This window comes from Ammospiza nelsoni, chromosome 20 (assembly GCF_027579445.1).
Source record: "Ammospiza nelsoni isolate bAmmNel1 chromosome 20, bAmmNel1.pri, whole genome shotgun sequence".
In the NCBI taxonomy this organism is placed as follows: Eukaryota; Metazoa; Chordata; class Aves; order Passeriformes; family Passerellidae; genus Ammospiza; species Ammospiza nelsoni.
This window is the reverse complement of record NC_080652.1, coordinates 10,132,371-10,152,926: the sequence shown is the minus strand read 5'-3', so window position 1 is coordinate 10,152,926 and position 20,556 is coordinate 10,132,371. Positions and strand designations below refer to the sequence as shown.

Genomic DNA, 20,556 nt, shown 5'->3' with positions numbered 1-20,556 from the left:
TGAAGAGGGGAAAGCAAAGCAGTTCCAAACTCCTCAAAATAATTTCTGTAACATTTTACTAAAAAGTCCATGTGCAAAAGGTGGCACAAAGAAGGTTTTGGTTTCTAAGGTGTGTCCAAACATGGGATCTACAGCTGCTCTTTAATGTTTTCTTCATAACAAACCCCACCATTTCTGTTCTTCCCATATTTCATACAAGCTTTATTGTATTAAATATAATCAAAGCAAGGAGTAGGGTCAATGACTGGTCATGATTGTTTTCGGAAATTATTGCACAGCTAATTGGCTATTAACATCATTCCCTCGTTAACATACATCCTGCAGGAGGAAGGAGCTCTTGAAGGCACTGAAGGCACTTAACTTGCTCTGTTTCAAACATTGCTCACACATCCACATCTGCCATTGCTCTCTGCAGGGGATCCACAGCCCAGTAGTCATCATCCCAGCCCAGGAACCAGCCAGAGAAGGTGGGAGGCTCAAAGCCCTGCTTGACAATGGTCACCGGGGTCCTCTTGTCCCGCGTGGAGGGGTCTGTGTCAATGTAGCGCTTGGCTGGGGACACAGGGAGGGAGCTCACTGAGCACCAGCCCTGCAGAGCAGCAGCTCAGCTGGGGCCAAAGGGCTGCCAGAGAGGCAGCTTCACATGGGCCATTTGAACAAAAACACCTGCTGAAAGTTTGGACCCTATGGTTTTATCTATGCCTGTCAGAATATGAATTGCCTGAGTCACGATCACACAGTGGGAAAAGGAGAAAGGGATAGTTCAGAGAGGAAAATGTGACATTACCAGACTTCAGTGCCTCAGTCTTTTCTTCTTCCTGGGCATCTTTCCCAATCCATACAAAGACCTAAAGATAAAAATATTAATTACTTCAGCATCAATCATTCTCTTTATGAAGGGATAATTTAGATGAAGCCTCAGTGAACAGAGCATGACACAAACCAGAAAATCTTCATGTTGGTGTGCCTGGGTTGCCAACCAACATGGCCAAAGCTCTATTGGTCAATAATGGGAAGTTTTTTGCCTGCATTTTATCTACATGCATTGTAGACCCTTGAACAAATTCTACACTAGCTTAATGTCAGGGGAAAGTAGCAGATGTTTGAACATTTTTCCATAAAACATCAGAATTCAGCTCTGAGTTGCCATGTGGCTGATGTGTGCTGGATCTGTAATACAACATCACCTCTGGCTATTGTTGTTCAGGTCTCAATCTAGAGCCAATCTGTGCCTATTCTTAGCTCCTCTTGTCCCCCTGTAAACGTGACATACCTGATCCCATGTGTCCAGGAGCATCACATCATCTGTGGCAAGGTCATCCTGAGTCAGATCTCCAGGAACTTCTTCAATCTGAAAAAACAGGGTTCAGATGAGCACAGGCTTCATTTACTTTATCTGCACAGGACAGACCACACAAAGATCAGGGGTAAGCTGGTGGGGGGCTCAGAGCAGCTGGGCCTGAGCCTGTCCCCCGTGCCAGGTGGGTGCTGGATGCATCCCCCAGGCACTCACGGTGAAGCGGCCGCTCTTGTTGGAGCATGCGAAGAGGCGCGGGGGGTGCGTGTCCATCTTCTTGTCCTTGAGGCGGGGCGAGGTGCGGTACGGAGCTTTGCCACCAAGGGCTGCCCAAAAATTGTCTGGAAAACAGAGAGAGAGAGAGACTGATGCTTCTCCTGTTCATGGAACCACACCAGGGTTGTGCTTTGGGCAGGACTCGAAGTGTTCTTCCAGGTCAGAAAGTCCCAATGGCCTGCAGACATACATGAGAGTGCTGTTCAACAATGAAAATACCCTGAGAAGCCCCTCTTGCCCATGTCCACATCTTGTTCTGGGAGACAGAATACCCATGAAATAATTGCTGAGGATGTGCAGCTACACAGAAATGATCTCAGACTCCACTGTGACCCCCTCACCTGGCTCTTTGCCCTCAGCAACCTGTACTGGGCGAGCTCCCAGAATCTTCAGCAGCTCCTGTGCTCCTGATTTCTCAGCGTTGCTGGCTCCTTGGCCAACCCACAGGTAGGCAGCAGAGGGAGTTTTCAGGACAAAGGCATCATTGGAGTTCAGCTGACTGGCTGTAGGATCCAGCTGAAAAGAAGAAACACTGCAGGTGTCAGGTGTAACCATCCTCTACAGGGAGCTTTCAAAATCAAACCAGAACCTACAGTTGAATAAACTGCAAACAAGATTTTCCATATGAGCATGGAAAGCTGTCAGATGTGTTGAGTATTCCCTGTATCCAAGTGATGAGTTAGATTTTCCACATGGGAAGAGTAAATAACTCTTTCAGTGTGTGATTAGAGGTACACATGATCTATAGCAGGAATGCCTGGCTGTCATTGTGCCAGTCCTGGTGGTTATGGCAGGAGATTGAGGAGCTCACCAGGGAGCCCATGGCAGAGCAGTGCTGCCAACATTGATCAATCATTAACAGCAACCCCTCTGTGTCAACAAGGACAAGCCTCTTGAAGCTGGAAATGTGGGGAGTTCCTGCAACCACAAACCACTGCCCTCTCCTCAGCAGGATTTACTCTCCCCTTTGTCGTTGCACAGAGGGGTTTGTGTGCGTTTTCTCTCAGAGCACTGGGGCTCTGAAGCGTGTCCTGGCCCAAGCTCCTCTTCCATGGAGGGAACTGAAATCTCCAGTGGATCCTGTTCCCATCACGGGCTGTACTCACCACCCCAGGGCTGGCTGTCCCTCCACGTACCTCCACTGCTCTGGTGGCTCCGGAGGTGCTGGAGCGCACCTGGAACAGCCGCGTTGCCGCAGGAGCAGTCTGGCCTCCTTCCCTCGAGGTTCCACCCTTGTAAACAACCAAGGGCTTTCCACCAAACATGCTCATCAGGTGAGGGGGCTCTTTCCCTTGCACTACTCGTTTCTGAAAAAAGGAAACTCCCTGTCAGTTTTGAGGAGTGCAAGACTAACCAGAAATGGCTTTTACAACCCTCTGTTGAGCTGGAATATTCACAGAGCACCCAGCTGGGCCAGGTATTTAATATATATATATATAAATATATTCTTTAATCCCCCAGTGTTGGGGTTGGTTTCTGCTGGGTCTCTTTACCTGCACAGGGGTGCCTCCCAGCTCCTCATCCAGCTGTACTGTGAGGAATGCAGAGGTTGCAATCTCATCCTGCGTGGAGTCGGCGCCCTGCCTGGAGAGCAAAGCCAAATCCCAGCTTTATTCTCAGCCTTTCCCCCCACACACACCTTACAGAGATCAAGAGGAGTAAGGGAACCCTTTGATACTGAATCTCTGCAGCACTTCCTTCAACACAAAGGAGAAATTCCTTATCCTCTCTTGTAGCACACTGAGTACAGGGGGAGATAAGAACCTTTCCTAGATAAGCAGAGCTTGATCCAAAGAAGGGAGTAATAACTGGGGGGGTTGGAAAAAAAAATGTTCACACAGTAATTCCCTCCATTGTTCCACGTCAAATGAAACATCCCAGACCTCTGGTATCGTTTTGTTTGCAAGGGAAAGTTATCCAGGGTGAAACTTTATCCCCCAAAGATCCTCTAAAGCAGGAGCCAGCAGTGATCGATTTTCCGAGGGGACTCGCAGCCCCACGCAGCCCCAGCGTTTCCTGACTTGCCCCAGGGTAAGTCCCGTACCAGGTGTAGATGATCTGTCCTCGCTTCCCGTCGTGCTGGTAATCGTACAGGATGATGTAGCTGTCCCCGCCGTAGAACTGCCCGTACGTGGCGGGGTCCACCGGCACCTTCTCGGAGCCTTCTATTCTCCAGATCTGGCGGGAGAGGAGCAGAGGCGCTGCAGAGCGAGCCCACTGCCGGCCCGAATTATCCCCGAATTATCCCGGAATTATCCCCGAATTATCCCCAATTCCGCATCCCGCAGCCGGCGGTGCTGCCGCGCCCTCTGCCGGGACCTGACGGGACAATTCCCATCCGCTCCAGTGGCGGGTCCCGAACGGAGCTTTGAGGCTTTTCTGGGCGCTTTAAACAGCCAAACCTCGGCCGGGCCTGCTGTGGGCTTCTGGACAGTTCTCAGCCCGTTCAAGCCCAGCTCCACCCCTGCTTCTATGCTCAAAGTCATGAACCCAGGTGCTCCAAGACATTCATACATGGGATGGCAACAGGGAGAATAATCAGGAGGAGGAGGAATAAACTCATGTCCACAGTGCAGGAAAATTGTGGAATCACAATCAACCCCACTTTTCTGCAGAGTTTTCAAGACCCTGCTGCTATTTCTGGTGTCAGAAATTCCCCCAGTAGTTCCAAGACCTCAGCATTGACGGCTCTGTGGCCTCCTGGCTCTTGCAGCAAGGCCATCAAGTAGCAAAGAAAAGTCTGGAAAGCTTCCCAGAGGGATTGTGCCACCACTGACCTGCTTCTTGCCAGAGCCATCATCCTCCATGCCGTGCTGGGCAGCCATGGCCTTGGAGCTGTGCAGGGTGGCAGCGTCGAAAGGGACCTGCTCGATCTTGGCAACGTGGCCAGACACGTGAGGCTGCCCCAGCCCTTCTGTCTGGTCCTTGTCCCGCCAGTTCTTGAAGAATTGCTTGAACAAAGGTGTCTCTCCACTCTCAGGGAGGACTTGGATCTGAAAGGAATGAGCCTTTAGAACCATGTCCCTAAGAACAGCAGGTTTATCTACTCTTTTCCACTTTCAGAAGAGGTCATGGGAAAGGTAAAAGAGTATCTGAGAGGAAGAAACTTTAACTACCAGCGGTGCCCATGTGGCAGAAAAGTGACCCCAGTGCTTGGGGCTGCCACAGGTCCTTACCTGGGTGTGTTTGGGATAACCCATCTTGTCAATGAACTCTGAGGCTGTTTTCAGTGCTGCCTTCTTCTCTTCAGAGTTGGCACCTTTGCCTTTAATGAAAATAGAGAGAAAGGGGGTCAGGATTTCTTACCCAGAGAAGAAACTGTCCCAGGTACCTTCTGCCAAAGGGTCCAAAAGGACCCAGCCTTCCAGGTAAATGATGCCAAATAAGAAATGACCATTGTTGGATCTCTTTCATGCCTGTTGTGACGTCTGAGAGAGAACAACCTTTCTAGTTATGATATTAATTCAATTCTTTTCTCCCAGTTCTCTCAGGTACCTTTCCAAACAAAGATCTTCCCATCTGTGCCATGGTCCAGGATGAAGCAGTCATCTGTGCTCAGGGCTGCCTGGGAGAAGGGGTTCTCATCTGCCACCAGGGACACTGCCATGTTCCCAGCCCCATTGGACACCTGTCACAACACAGCACAGAGGTCACATAAGGCACCCTCTGCTCCCTGCTCCTCCACGGCCATAACTCAGAACTCAGGGAGGGGAAGGGAAATCCATTTAAATGCACTGGCTGCTGCAGGCACTATTGTTTTCAAACAGGATACCTCTGACACAGTAACAAAATGGCAAAAACATAACACTCACTCTGAAGATTTCAATTATTTCTAGCAAAGTACATACTGCTGGGACCAAGGAGAGATTGGTCCAAAATGGGAAATATCCTCAGTGCAAAGGAAATATCTTCTAAAGCAAGCCAACTGCACATAGGGACTGAAGGGTAACTGGAACAGCCTCCCTGTATCAAGTGGGGTTAAAAATATGAGTTCCTCTACTGACTGATGCATAAAGTGCCACATAACAAAGTATCTAAGCAGATATTCACCCCATGGATACCAGAGGCTGCTTAGAGAAGATTCCTCCCAGATGGTCTCAGACACTCTTCTCCACTCACACAGCTGATGGCAAACGGCACCTTCCAAGTCATGGCTTCATCTGGGTGTTAGAAAGGGGCAGGTCCTGCTTTGCAGGCTCACTGTTTTTAGTTCTTTCCTGTCACTTTCCTAATACGATGCCTGACAGCACAGAGGAAAACTTCCTCTTTCCCTTATTTGTTTCACACTCTACCCTTCTCTCAAAAATTCCTGCAAGTCCCAGCTGTCTCACTACAGTTGTAAGTGGTGACAAACCAACAGAAAGTACAGGGATATGCAGTGTGAGCAACCAAGGCTCATACATAAAACTTGTTAAGAAGCAGAGTGAGGCAGGAGTAGGACTCGGAGCAGCTCAGCTCCTCTCTGCTATTGACCTCCATCCAATTTCACAAAGATCACTCCACTCTCCCCAGAGTTATGTCAGGGCTCCTCATTACCTTGTACAGCTTAGCCAGCTTCCTGTTGGCTGTGTCGGTTTTGGTCTCATCAGAAGCTCCTGCTGGCAAATTGGGCTTTGGTCCCAGAACCTGTGAGGGAGAGAGAAATCATTACCAGCCAGTCCAAGAACATCCTCCTTCCCAGGTGCTCCAGTCAAGAGAATGAGTGGAAGAGAATTCCTGATCAGTCACGTAAATTCCCTCTGAAGTCCCAGTGGGGCAGAGGACCAGCTCTGCACTGAGCTGTGTGTTTATACCACACAGAGCACCCACCCCACCTCTCTTTCACACCCCACTTGCCACTCCAGCATGGAGAGAGGCACAGAGGGAATAACCTGGAGCATTTCCTCGCGCTCGGATCCCTCCTCTGACACGTAGACCTTGGCGCGGCCGTTGCGCTCGTTGTCCCGGATCCCCTTGGCCAGCACCGTGGCCTTCAGCCGCTCCTGCCGGTTGCTCTGGGAGCCACACCACTGGAAGATGTTCTGGGGAAGGACAAAGTGGTGTCAGAGCATGACAGCACCTCTCCAGGTGAGACAGGACTCAGCTGGGACTGAACAATGTCAGTGCTTCAGGATGCTCAGCACTGAGATGGGGAAAATAAAACTCATGTGAAGGTCAGAGACCTCCTGCCCCCTGAATTCTGCCACCCCTGCCTTTGATGTGGTACTCACACTGCCCAGGTCCAGGATGAAGCAGTCCCCTGTGTTGAAGCTGTCCCAGCTCACAGGCACCTCCGTGGCCCGGACTGTCCGCCTGCCCTTGACCTGCAGCAGCCTCTGCACAGTGACCTCGTTGGGAACCACGTGCCTGAAGCCAGAAGCCACACCACCAGCCTGGGGGGAAACACAGGAGCAAGGATTCACACCAGGGCTGGGGGAAGAGTGTATTCCCATCTGTATAACATGTCCTGCCAACCAGAAATTATCCCAAGCTCAGGATTCACTTTCTCTGCTGATAGAACTGGGAATTATTTATCAATGCAGGCAAAAGGACCCACGTCAGTTTCCCTCAAAAAAAGCACAACCAACTTTAAATGAACAAAAGTAACAACAAGCGAGTGGGAAATAAACAAACCAGAAAGATCAGGAAAGTCTTAGACATGAGGAAATGTCAGCACTTTGCAAGCATGTGACCTGCTATCACTTTCCTTGTGCCTTTGGATTCCTAACAGACACAACTGCTTGACTGCATGTTTTCACTTCTTTCCCACTTTATTGTGATGGCAGGGAGGAGTAACTCCCACTACTGTTCATCTCCTTTACCAAAACATTGCACATGCTGGGAGGGTGGGCTGAGCACAGAGACTGCAAGGTCAAACTGTTATGCAAGTGGGGAGAAATCAAATCTCCCGGGTAGGCGTTTCCCATTAACTTTGCTGCTTCTTAAATTCATTCCAGGTGCCTTGGGACTGTTCTTTCCTCTGCCTCTTGAAGAAAAACAAAAACTTGATTCCTAAAACTTTCTGGGGCTTTTCTTGTGTATTATTATTTCAGCCAAATCTCTCCCACTGGGATCTGCTGTTCTCCACCCTGATCAGTTCCAACTCATTGAAAACATCTGGCTGAGAATGGCTTTTAAGCAACTGGAAAAAGTGCAATTCTGACTCTCCTGGGAATTGGGCAGGATGCCACTTCTTGCAGATTCAGTTGTCACCCACCTTGTATTTGATGCCAGATTTGAAGTAGCCCAGGAAGGTGGGGGACTCGTGGCCCTGCACCTCGCGGTGCTGCACTGCCTTCCCCTGCAGGTGCTCGTCCATCTGCACAGTGAAGATGGCAGCAGCCCCACGCTCATCCTGAGAGCTTTCATCACCTGAAACACAGAGAGGGCATGCAGGGTCTGCCTCTGCACTCAACTCTACAAGCACACGAGGAGAAAGCAGATTCAACTGTGATATTGTCAGAGCCTGGGGTTTGCAGGCTGTGGGGAAAGCTTTGGCACTCTGTACTCTGTGACATGGACAGCAGAGGGCACTTGGGAGAGGGAAAAATCCCTGATCAGGAGGAACACACCTGACCTCCCTCCTCTCAGGCAGAAAGGATTCCAGCCAGACTTTTCACCTGAGGTTTTGGTCTTCCCTGTGAACCTCTGCAGAACTTACCAGTCCCATTGCCCAGGAAAAGGGATTTTAGGGTGTAGGGTTTAGGATCAGAGGTGGCTGTACTCTATTGCAGAGACCACACAAATACTTGACCCGAGTAGGGCTATTTACCCCCAGCCTGCACTCTCACTGTGCTGCTGTTCCTTTCCTTGGGCAGCATTTCGTGGCCATGGCTGGAGCAGAGGCCCAGGGTCACTCTGGGCTCCCAGCTCTGTGTCCCAGGGACACTCCCAGCACTCACCCAGCCAGAAGTGCAGGTCGTACTGGAGGTTCCCGCTGCGCTGCTTGATGGTGTTCAGCACCAGGTAGGAATCCCCGGTGAAGAAATCTCCATAGAGGTTCTTTGGCACTGGGACCAAATCAAACTTCTCCACCCTCCAGATCTGAAGGCCGGGTTCCTTCCCAGCCTTCAGAAACTCAGCGTGCTCCACCATGCTGACAGGCTGGGGGCGAGACAGAGGGTGCTGTTCAGTGGGCAGGACACAAGGAAATCTTTAAATTAAATAGCTTCTCATCTCCTAACTTGTTATGCCAGGCAAAAAGTGGAAAGTTTCCTTTTTTCTCGTGCACTGCATTTTGAAGGGGGAAAAATAAGGATGTGTGTGGAAAGAATCCCTCTCCATTGATCACTGTTAATTTTCACTTCCAATCACCTCCACTTCCTGGCTTATTACTGGCTGATCCTCTTCTAGACTCTATTGTCTCTCTCTGGATTTTAATCTCTGTATTTTTCTTACTAATTTATAACTTTTAGTATGGCACATAAGTGAAGCTTGTCATTCTAGGCTGTGGGAAAGAAACTCCTTTTAACTCCACTTGTTGTACATCCTGCACAAACATGATTTAGAGGTTTTCTAAAACCAAATGGAAAATGCTGTGAATATCATTGAATATTTAGGTAATTAACAGGCTTCTTAAGGCTCTTCTGTTCTGACCTGTTACTAAACTGCTCCCTTGTAGGAATTACATTAATTTACACAACATCCTGTCCTAAAGACACTGCAATTTTGGTTTAATATGTTTACTGCCATCCTTATGCAATATATCAACACAGTGCAATATCCTTTTTTTTTTTTTTTAATAAACATAATGAACACTTTCTTATAAAAGAATTCACTTTGGTAATTCTGAAAGGAAATAAAACATTTCTGGTGTATTGCAATGAAGTCTGTCCATCGATCACATCACACCTTTGAGAGCTATCAGGTAACAGGGAAGAAAACATTACAATATCACAGTAGAAGCATTCAGTACTTTGACAAAGAAGATGGTTCACAGCAGCTGATGGACAACAGTAAAATATGCTCAGTTTTCAAGGCAGAAATAAGGGATGTTACAAGCTAGAAAGCAAAATAGTAAGTAAGGTATCAAAGTGATTCCTAAGCTGAAATCAGATATGGAAGAGGGAAAAGAATGAACTTTATCATCATGATTCCAGTCTGTCTGAATCCTACCAAATTCCCACTAAAAACTGACAGAGTTAAAGGAGAGCGACTCCTGGAAGTAGCTGGAACCAGAAGTTTTCCAGTGTTTAACTGTGATGTTCCTCACTTACCACAGCTGAAAGCACAAGAGCTGCTGTAACAACATATCCCAGCCCTGCCACAGACACGGAGCTGACACAGCTCAGCTTCAGAGCCATTGTGCAGCAAATGGTGAGGAAAAGATAATTGAAGTCCTTCCTGCCCATTTCTAGGAGCAAAGAGGCTTCTCCCTTCTCCTGCAGAGCTGCGGGCGGTCCCAGCTCCTCCGGCTGCTGGGGCAGATGAGGGGCAGAAGCCAATCTTTTATCGGGGACAAACACACCCACCCCCTCGGCAGCGCAGGGGCGTAACGCGTTTGTGCAAACAGCGCTGCTGGAATCCCAGAGCCTCCCGCAGCCAGAGCCCAGCGCAATGTGCGATCCATTCCCCACAGCACCCGGGGGCACACGGGCCAAAGTCACAGCGAAACTCGGAGACAGCAGCTACACAGACAGCGTTTGTCAGCTGGGAGCTGCGAATTGATGGGACACAGAGAACAGCACGGCGGCTCCGCTGCAGGGGGGCAGGGAGAGATCTGGGGAGAGGAGGATTCACGGGAGCAGCCTGAGGATGGGGAAGGCGCCCTCAGCTCCCCGGAGCTGCCAGAGCAGCGGAGCTCAGCCCGTGCTGGGCACCTGCGGGAGCCTCACACACAGCACTGGCACTGACAGCTCGGGAGGGCTGGGGATGCACTGAGGGAGCTCCCAGAGCACAACACAGCATTCACAGTCTGTAGGTGACAGAACAAAAGCTCATTCAGCAATTCAGTAATTTCACAACCAAGTATTTCTGAGGGTGTAGCAACAGCCTGTGACAGGAACACAGGAGCCGTCAAACCTACTCAGGCCAAAGGAATTACAACAGGGCTGGTTGTTGCACCCCAACAATCTGTCACCAATAAAGAGATTATTCTTCCAACTGTCTCACACTGCAGCAAGTTCATCTATCACATTTGCAAGTGTTTGCAGTGAGTGACCTGAGCAGGAACCTTTCCCTGAGCCCCTCAGGACGGAGCAGCCACACAATGTGGAGTTGTGCTGCTGGGCACTTCACTCTCAACACAGCCAGGGGACAATTCCTGACAGGCTGAGCTTGCCACGGTCAGAATCTCTCAAAAGATTCTTAAACAAGGGGCCAAACCCTCCACCCATAAAACTCCACAACAAAATTCCACAAAGGAAAGAGCAGACCCTGCTTTGTGCTTTCTCCACTCTCCATGAGGATATTTGCTTTCCCTCTCTCCTGAGAACACTCTGCTGCTCTCTTGTCCAAGCTGATGCATTTTAATTTGAAATGTCACCTTGGCAATGTACCTTTGAAAATTTCACTGGAAAGTCTCAAAGTGAAACAGACAATAAAAACAATGTGCTAGTCCTGCTGGTATTTCTGATCTCTGTGAAGGAAGTTCAGAGTGTCAGAGGTCTAAGTCTCAGTGAAAAACATGTTGGAACCCTGACTCTAAGAAAGGCAGCTGTGAAAGGCTTTGGCAGCTGCAGCAAACCCCAAACTAAATGACTGGGTTGCATAACATTATAAAGAGATGGGTCCTTTCCAAATGGAAAAATACTCTGGACTTTTTATTACTAAATTAAATACCTGTATCGTCCCACACCTGGGCAAACCACACAGACTGAAGGCACAAAGATCCAGGATAATCTTCTTTGTTAACATCCCACTGTAGAATACTGTAATCCGCAGATATATGTAGATATAATATTTTTGAAAAGCATTTATTTAGCCTTCTAATTAATTTGGCATTTTGTAAGTCCAAGCTTGCATTGCCAATGAGCTGCAATATATAAATACAGGCAAAAAACTGAGGGAGGGCTACAGTGCATAAATTGTATATTTTAGTGCTCTTTCATAAAATTAATTAATCTGAGCCATTCCTGGAGGGAATAGGTATAAATCTACCCCAACAGCTGCTTTGGGTTATCACTGGTGGCAGCAAGTGTTGCATTGTTAAATGTTTGCTCTGGACATTGTTCTGAGGGCACTTGCCAGCTGAGATCACCAGGGCCCTGCTGGAAAGGGTGTCCTGATGGAGACATGGAAAACAGGCACTGTTCAAGCTGCTCTAATAAAAGTGTCCAGCTTGGTCCCAGAAAGGGTGCTGCGCACAGCCAATGTCTTATGCAAAGGAAAGTTGTTTAGGAAAACATGGAAAGGGCTTGGAATACAGGATTTCAGTGCAGATGGATCAGCTAAATGACACTTGGCTGCACAGTGATGAAAACAAGAACTTGGGAAAATGAGTCCAATGATTTGAGCAACCACTGGAAGACAACAAGTTCATGATGGTCTCCAGATGTGCAGCCACAGCAGCAGGACAGGCCAGGCCAGGAATGCCCTGGGATGGAGTCTGGCCTGCAGGAACAATCCCAGGGCACCCAACAGGAAAGGTGACCACTGATCAGAGTCTGTGTCTGGCCACAGCCCTGTGGCAGCCTGGAGCTGCTGCTGCAGGGAGGTGTGGAATGAATGAGCTCCCCAGGGCTGGGAGCTGTTTGCTTCAGGACAGGCAGAGAGGCCCCAGTGCCTGAGCTCAGCAATGCCAGCCCTGCTGCGCATCCTCCTGGTGCCATGCTGGGAGCCCTGACTGCTGCTGCAGCTCCATCCCCTCTGATCCAGCTCAGCTCCTGCCCCTCCTGGTGTCCAACCCACACCACCTCTCCTGTTTCCACCCTGCAGCTTGTAACAAACAGCTCTCTGGGCCTCTCTCCCTACATTCCTCATTTCTGCCCTGCTCACCCATCCCCGTGGCTGTGCCTCCCTCCCATCTGTCGCAGCCACCTCTGCCCTCCCAGACTGACACCAGCAGCCCTTTGGTTGTTTGTCTTCACTCTGAATTTCTGCCAAGGAGCTGCCCAGCTCTGCACTGCCCAGCACAGCCACACTGACAGGAATGTCCTGTTCCCTTCAGGAAAAACCTGTGGACACTGAGCCTGGAATCTCTTACTCTGCCTCATCACACTGCAAAATCCATTACAGGGAATAATTAGTGTGTGGTTCCTCCACATCAGATACACTCTCACATCGTCACACCTACCACCATCTAAAGCTTAATGATGTCACTACAGTGACTTTCTACAAGATAATATCATCCAATACTCACAGCAGGGAAAGAAAGAAAGAAAAAAATCTTGATTTCATTCAGTAACTGGCCACTAAAAAGAGAAAAATGAGCACAATTTTTGTGAGGCCTGGTTAATTCGTAATAATCTGCGGTAATTCACACCTGAATATACCCACAAATACAGACAGGACTTACCTGCACAGGGCTGCTCAGGAAAGCCTGGCTGAACTAAATGTGACAGACACAGGGTATCCCACATCCCCATGGCTTGTGCTCATTTGCAGCTCTGGCTCAGCTCGTGATGGGTTCAGATAATTTGTGTAAATCTGCTGCATAAACAAAACCCACACAGGAAGGGCTGCAGCCAACACAACACTTCCCCACAGAGCATCCAAACCACCTGCTGCTCACTGCTGGATCAATTCCTGCCTCTCTAGATGGCAAAGGCTGGATTTCTGATCTCAATGGATGCCACTTGCAGAACATCAAAATAAGTTGCAAATACTGACTGAATTTCTTAAATATGAGGAGAACAGTAAATCTGAGCAGAGTCTGTATCCACACTACAGTCATGCTGCAAAAATGCCCTCATGCACCAATCCCTTTTGTACCTTGGGGGCACACATTTGCATTTCCACACAACTAACTCTCTCTTTTCTTTTATTTATTTGTCAAACATTGCCTGGAGAATATGAACTGCTCCAAACAAACAGCAATATATGTCCTCAAAAAAGAAAGCCTCCCTTATGTCACAGCATTCCAGACTGCCCACACCAAGTAAAGAGGTAAATTACTGCTGTATTTCTGCTGCAACAACAGGAAAATCCTAAATCCTTGTTTTGCAAGAGGCAAAGGGGTAAAATCCTCCTTGCATGATCAGTTTGAGGAAATCTACAGGTTGTGCTTGCCACAGTAACAGCCCAGAGCAAGGGCTGCACTCCCCAGGTCTGTAATAGCGACACAGAAGAGACCACACAAACAAAACCCCAATAAAGTTATTTGCTTGCTTCAGGCTCAGCCCTTTGTGCACTTTGAACACCATCTACACCGTCTGACTACCCATGTAGCCATTTCTTTATTCTCTGATCTGCTGCTGCCCATAAAAACTCTGATGAATTTACAAAGCTTGTGAGAGTGAACAGCACAGGACTTGAGTTCTAACAATCCAAAACTCAGGCCATGATGCTGCTGAACACACAGAAAGCTCAGCACAGGATCCACAGCGATGACAGCACACCCTGAAAATGGAAATATTTGTTCATTCATTCAACTTCCCTGCCAAACCAGTATAGAATATCAATAATTCTTCAGTAAACCATTGAAAATAACTCTGGCAGGACTTTAGCTTTGTTACCAAGGGGACAGGCATTGAAAAATATCTAAAGTGATGGATTAGCTCAGTTTTCAGTCTCCAGACAGCCCTAAACTCATATATATACAAATGTAAACCAAACTCCTTTCCATCCCTTGAAGAAGCCAGTAAGCAAAGGTTATTTGGGATAAGAAGGAACTGGCGTGGGAGAGCCTCCTCCTCCCCAGCCATGGTGACTCCATAAAGTATTTCAGCTCCCTGGATGAGGAGCAGCACAGTTAATGGCATTCCCCGCAGCTACATCTTAATAGAAAAGCCACAAACCCAAAAAAATTCCAGCTGAGCTGCCTAAGTCAGATCAAGAGTCCAGGACATGAAGTCCAGCATTAGCTGTGCAACTGGCAAATAAGTTTTTTGCATTTGTTAAATTAAGATTCCTACAAAACCACTTGAGCCAGTTAGAAGGCCCGGAAGATTTGAGTATTGTTCACTTTTTCCAGCTGTTTGTTTGCACTGTGAGTCACATCAGCTCTATTCTGGGCTCTGTACCTTGTGAATACAACCCCCTTAGTAAACACAGAGCTTCCAGTCCGATGCACCCAGGCAGAAAACTTCAACCAAAACCTGAGTTTCCCCTCAGCTGCAGTGATGTAAATTGGGAAGAATATTACTTGCACAGGAGAAAGCTTTGGAGTTTAGACAGGTCTGCCATCTGAAACACACCCAGGGAAATTTGCTGATACAATCAGCTGGTTCAGAGCCCTGCCTTGAGCATAAGTGAGAGCTGAATCATGCACTTAAACATACACAGCACAGGGAAGGCTGCATGAGTGGAAACCACCAACCACTTTCATTCACTGGGGAGCAAAAACAAATCCTGAATTATGCTCCAACACAAATCATTGTTCAGTGCTGAAAAAATATTTAAGGAGTGTTTATGTAACACATAAGACATAAACCAGCACATTAAAATCTGACTACCTCCCCAAGTTATGTCCCAGAGAGAGAGCTGCTGGTGACAGCCAGAACACATTGAGGAAGGCAGTGAAGACATGCCTGTGGTCAGCTGCAGGGAAATGACACAGATGTTCTTCCTCCAGTCTCCAGGTTCAGGGGAAATCATCTGCAACTTTATGCAAACTCTTCTTCCCCAGAGAACGAGCTGGTACATTCCTCTGCGGCACAGAAGTTGTTCAATCTGTGATCCATAACCCAAAAGCAACACGTTATTGCCAGAGGAAGGCTGGAAAGCAGGAGCGACCTCCAACAATCCAGAAGGGAAGCACAGAGCGTGGCCTTGCACTCCTTGAGCAGCATCAGGCCCAGGCAAGGGGGTGAAAGCACTTAGGAGTCATTGCCACACGTGGGACAAGGGCAGGAGAGCTGCAGGCAGGTGTCAGGGTTGAGTACAAGTGAGTAAAAAGCACATAAATGAATTTTGCTGAGGCCACAGTGACAGGGCACAGCTGGTCTGGTGTCACCATGGAGCCAGTGGGAGTCCATCAGTTCCTGCCTTCCACATCAGCTCCACACAGAATTCAACTTTCCACATCAAAAGCCTCCACAAGACATGAAGCAACTCAGGATTAACAAGAAAAAGCTGACTTAGTACACAATAAAAATCAAGGTGCTCCCTCTAGATCAGCCAAGGAGCAGAATGTGAGGCTGAGGGTTCCAGGCTCCTGCGCTCACTGCTGGCAGGGAACAGTCACAGACCTGTCACTGAAAGCTTCCTCCAGTCCTGCCCAGCACACACACATCTCCACCAGCCTCCTCCTCAGGGAGAGACAGGGCTCCCCCATTCCCCACTCCCCATGCAGCGGCTTCCTTCACAAACACCAACTTCCAAGTAATCCCTGTGGGAAGGGAATTATCAGAGCTCTCCTCTCCATTTTGTCCCAGCTCTCCTGACACAGCCAGGTGTGGCCCGGGCGTTAATGACTGCGGTGAACATTCCGAGCCTCTCACGCAGGAGTTCCCAGCTCCAGAGCACCCAAGGGCAGGGACGGGAGCAGCACAGGCAGGAATGCCCGGAGCTCCCGGCCCGCGGGCACAGCCACCAGAGGGCAATGCTGGAAAGGCATCCCAAAACCAGCCCTTCCTCCTGGCAGCCGCGCGATTAACAGGAGCGGGTCCCAATTTATCTCATTTCAAACATGACTCGGGCTCTGGTGTGGAGAAGCCACAAGGAATGAATGTGACCTGTCAGAGCAGACAGCCCAAAAGAAAGGAAAGTCCTCACAGTGTCAGTGCTCACTACAGCAGCCTCCATCCATCTTGAGATCCCGGGATGATTCATTTCCTCCAGTGTTTTAAAGATGCTGTTTTGAATTGTAGCTGTACTTTTACTGCATGTGGAAACGCTGAGTAAATAACATATGTCTAAACTTTGGGTTTGGACAGTGTCCCACTGCCTGACTGCCCTGATGCAGACAAACTGTTGTTTCTCCCACTCCAGTTGTGCTGGGACCTCAGCTCAGATCGGTTCCAGCTCTCCAGGTTCTCAGTGGGAGGTGAATGAGGAACAAAAAAAGAGAAAAGGAAAGACCAAAACCACAGTCTATAGTCAGAAAAGAACATTTTGAAACAGACAAAAGGAAAAAATATATAAATCTTCAGAGTCCATACCATCCAGACACCATCACATCCCAAATATTGATCACAAAAACCTGGAATATCCTGGCTGAGAACGGAGCTGCTCACAGAGTCCCAAGGCTGGGGAAACTGAAGGAAGTAAAACAAAGGCTGTTCTGCAGAGGGCAGTGTGAGATGCCCAGAACCCAACCAGCCACTCCCATGGCAGCAGCAGCACCAGGCTCCCTGAGGGCCCGGCCATTCCGAGCTGGCATTTCCAGCCAGCCCAGCACTGCAAAGCACCCGGAGCTCTGCTTAACTCCGCTCCTGTGAGAGCTCTATTTAACCTTGCAAATGCATCATCAGTGGATAAGCAGAGATAAATACCCGGGCGTCCTGCTGAGACAGGCTGCTACTGCCTTCCCTGACTTCTCTGAGCACCCTTTCCTTCCCTGAGCAGGTGCGAAGCTCTGGGCTGACATTTCATGGGCACTGCCCTCCCCGATTTCATCTCTGCTGGGATTTCTCAGTGCCACAGTAACAGAGCCCTGGCACGGCCCTGGAGCAGCAGGGGCACACAGCGATGGGCACAGCCTGCCTGTAAATTTAGTGCAATACCACACCTGCCCTGCTGTGCAGGGAAGCATTCCTGCATTTCCGTGATGCCAACCAGGGCAGGAACACCCTGCTGCAGGGCAAACAGGCACCCAGCAGCGTCTGACAGCTGATAAGGGGCCCGATGAATCTGGCCATTGGTGCTATCAGGGTGTAGGACACAGTGTAAATATTGAAAATCTGCCAACGCCTGTGCCTTGCAGGAAAGCAGAGGCAGAGGCAAACCCCCTGAAATGCAGGCCTGGCGCACACTCGGTGCCTGGACACTCCCACCACCGGGCATTTACCTTCCTCCTCCTCACTGAAACACCTGAACGAAGTCAGAATCCCTGAGCCAGACACTTCCCCATGCCAAGTCACAAGGACAGACCCGAGGGAGGGTGCCTGAGCACTTTTCCATCCTCATCTCTGTGCAAACATCGGCTGTGAGGCAGTGCTGAGGCAGCTCGGCCGTGCCCCGGGGCTGTCTGGCTGCATTCCCTTCTCCCGCTGCTCTGTGCAGCCTCCTGCAGGAAAACACTTCCCCAGCTGCCCGAGCCCAGCTCTCAGCTCAAGAGCTGTGCACGATCCCCACCTAGGGAGCTTGTGCCTGACACAGGGAAAATAGTTCCAGCATGGCTCAGAGCTCCAGCAAGTTTAGTGCTTTTATGGGAAAAGAATTAATCATCCAGAGCGTTTCTTTCTGATTCCCTCAGGCTTCTTAGTGCCTGAAGTGATTAATTAATGATTAAGGGACTGAATAGACACACACTTGAACTAATGCTGTGAGCAGCAGAACAAAGGAAGTGACAGAGGTGCACAAAGAGCTGCACAAAAGCTTCACAAAAAAATAACTTGAGGTTTTCTTCCTAATGCAAAACCTGAGCGACCTCTGAAAGCCACTGCATAAAACATCCTTTGAGTCTTGAGTTTAAAATGATCCAAAAGAGATTAGAAGCAAACATATGAAATATCAATACATACAATTTTCTTTTCAGCTGAAATTGCTAGAAGGGATATCAAATACCTGGTCCAGAGAACCAGACAATCACTAACCAACAGAAATAATACACAGCTTGTTACAGGCAAATTGTCCATGTCAGAATCTTCTGCCTTTTCAGGAAAAACATTTGATAATAATCAAGCAGAGGCAGAGACACGCTCAGAACTCGATTATTCACATGATAATTCCCGAGTGCTGTGGAATGGAACAGAAAACAAGAGCAGCTGCTTCTCTCTAGTCAGGAGTTATTGTACCCAAGCCACTCCATATCTGTGTTTAACCATGTTCTGCTTTACTGCAACCAAGCTGCAAAACTTGATCACCTCAGCTTAAAGAACAACAACAAAAAACTTTCTTTAGGTCTCCAGATTCCAAAGTAAATCAGGGAAATAGTTGTTTTGTGAAGCTGCATACTTCTGTCCAAAATCCTCTTTCCCATGCACGCCACTCAGCAGCAACACTTATGTCTGGGGCTGGATTAAAATGGAAAGCTTGTATTTGTAAGTGAGCTGAAAGCAGATACAAATCCTGAGCACTAAATACGTCACAGGGCTATTTTAGAAATGGTTTGGTTCCCACCGGAATTCTGTAAAACACCCAAGTACAACAAAAAGTTATTTTATCTGAATATGGGATGGGGGACAGCAGCTGAACCTGAGGAAGGTCCCAACCCTTCCCTGGCACAGAGGCTCAGTGGCACTGCTGCCCACACCTCCAGTGCTGCATGTGGCCGCAGCACCTCCAGAATTACAGAAATCATTACAGAGCCAGCCCTGCACTGGAACACATCAGGCAGCCTTTCAGCCAGAGCTGGCAGCAATCCCCCCTGGTGACATTATCAGAGCCATGAACCTGGATTGCAGAGTGCTCCCATGCCTGCTCTGCTGATGAAAGGAACAAATTCACAACGGGCTGGATTTGTGCCTGTAAAATCCAAGTTAAACCAGCAGCAGCAGTAGCATTTCTGCCTTGTCACCCTTTCGACATTCAGAAGCAGCCAGAGATTGATGGCTGGTCCCATTTCCCCACTGTTTTCCCCACAGCACTGGAATTCCACCAGCCAGAGAAAGCCTCTGCCCTGCCAAGAGCCAGAGTCATTCCTCTGGGGACACTGCAGGTACTCAGCTCTCACTGGAACTCAGCTGAACTCTCAGACAACCCCTGGGAAATCTCTCCCTGTCTTTAAACACGGAACATTTCAGGCGCTCACCACCCACCCATGCCACTAACAAGGTGTAACTAAAATTTCCACCCTGTCTTCATGCTGAATTCAGTGAAATCCAGGAGTTGGGCTCCCCAGCACTCAGCAAGCTGGTGATGGCACAGATGGGCACTGGCAGCCCGGGCTGGTGCCAGGCCAGCACTCCCATTATCCACTCTGGAGATGGACGGAGCTCAAGCAGAGCCTGGAACCACGGCCAGCCTGGCACTGGGCTGGGCAGGGAGGCAGCGATGCCAGCAGCGCCCATCCCACAGAGCAGATGTCAAACGGGGCTGACTTCTGCTTCTCTCTGCTCCTGCACAACTGAGCTCCCATCTCCCATCTCTCCGTGGTAGGAACTATGGAATAAACTGCCCCGTGGCCAAGAGAAAGCAGCTGCAATAACCTGTGAGAGACCCATTCCTCAGTACTCAGGTTTCACTTCATTTTTCCAGACGGATGTTATAAGGTTCTCTGTAAAACAGTTTGAGAGCCCCAAAGGAGGAGAGGCATTTAAGGAACCCCCACCCCCTCTGACTCCAGAGCAGGACACCCTGAGCTGAGCCATGCTCTACTCCCACAAAGGAAATAAAGGAATTTCTTTTTTGCCGATAAACTTGCATCATGCAGAGTTGGTAGTGGAAAATGGAAATTGTAATGATCAGTAAGAAAAATAAGAGACTCAAGGGGAAACAATGCTAGTATCATCCTTGTTAGCAAAGTCGGATTTTTTACATCCAAGAGCAAATAACATTCAAAGCAGTTTTATTCCAAGAGGGATCTACTTACTAATGAGGCCTCCTTGAAACAAGTCATCCCCATAACTTTTTTTTTTTAACACTCTTCCTAGGAAACATTTTAAATATGTTTTCAGTGCCTACATTTTTTGAATTTCTATTCAAACAGAGCTTTCAAACATTCTTCCCCCAGGCAAGGAACAAAACAAACAAGCCCCCGCCGTTCCCATCACCGCTCGCACCGCTTCCACCGGCGTTCACGGGCGCACCGGGCTTGCTCCTCCGGCCCCCGGCCCGGCGGGACGGGAACTGCTCCGGGGGGC

General features: G+C 48.9%; 1 protein-coding gene across 2 annotated transcripts; it reads right to left on the bottom strand.

Moving 5' to 3' along the window:
- Positions 1–171: 171 nt before the first annotated feature.
- GSN (gelsolin) lies at positions 172–20,325 on the bottom strand. 2 transcript variants are annotated; one of them, XM_059486202.1, is made up of 17 exons: positions 20,286–20,325; positions 8,455–8,677; positions 7,770–7,924; positions 6,784–6,945; positions 6,445–6,594; positions 6,110–6,199; positions 5,069–5,201; positions 4,750–4,838; positions 4,351–4,566; positions 3,618–3,751; positions 3,067–3,157; positions 2,710–2,880; positions 1,915–2,089; positions 1,514–1,638; positions 1,274–1,351; positions 788–848; positions 172–552 (listed from the first exon to the last, which is right to left on the bottom strand). In XM_059486202.1, the coding sequence occupies exons 1-17, from the start codon at positions 20,316–20,318 to the stop codon at positions 383–385; spliced, it is 2,256 nt and encodes a 751-aa protein (XP_059342185.1). In that variant the 5' UTR covers positions 20,319–20,325; the 3' UTR covers positions 172–382. The 2 variants fall into 2 exon arrangements, with proteins under 2 accessions (XP_059342185.1, XP_059342184.1); XM_059486201.1 differs by lacking the exon at positions 20,286–20,325 and adding an exon at positions 9,769–10,011 and having other exon boundaries at positions 8,455–8,656.
- Between the last annotated feature and the right edge of the window lie 231 nt (positions 20,326–20,556).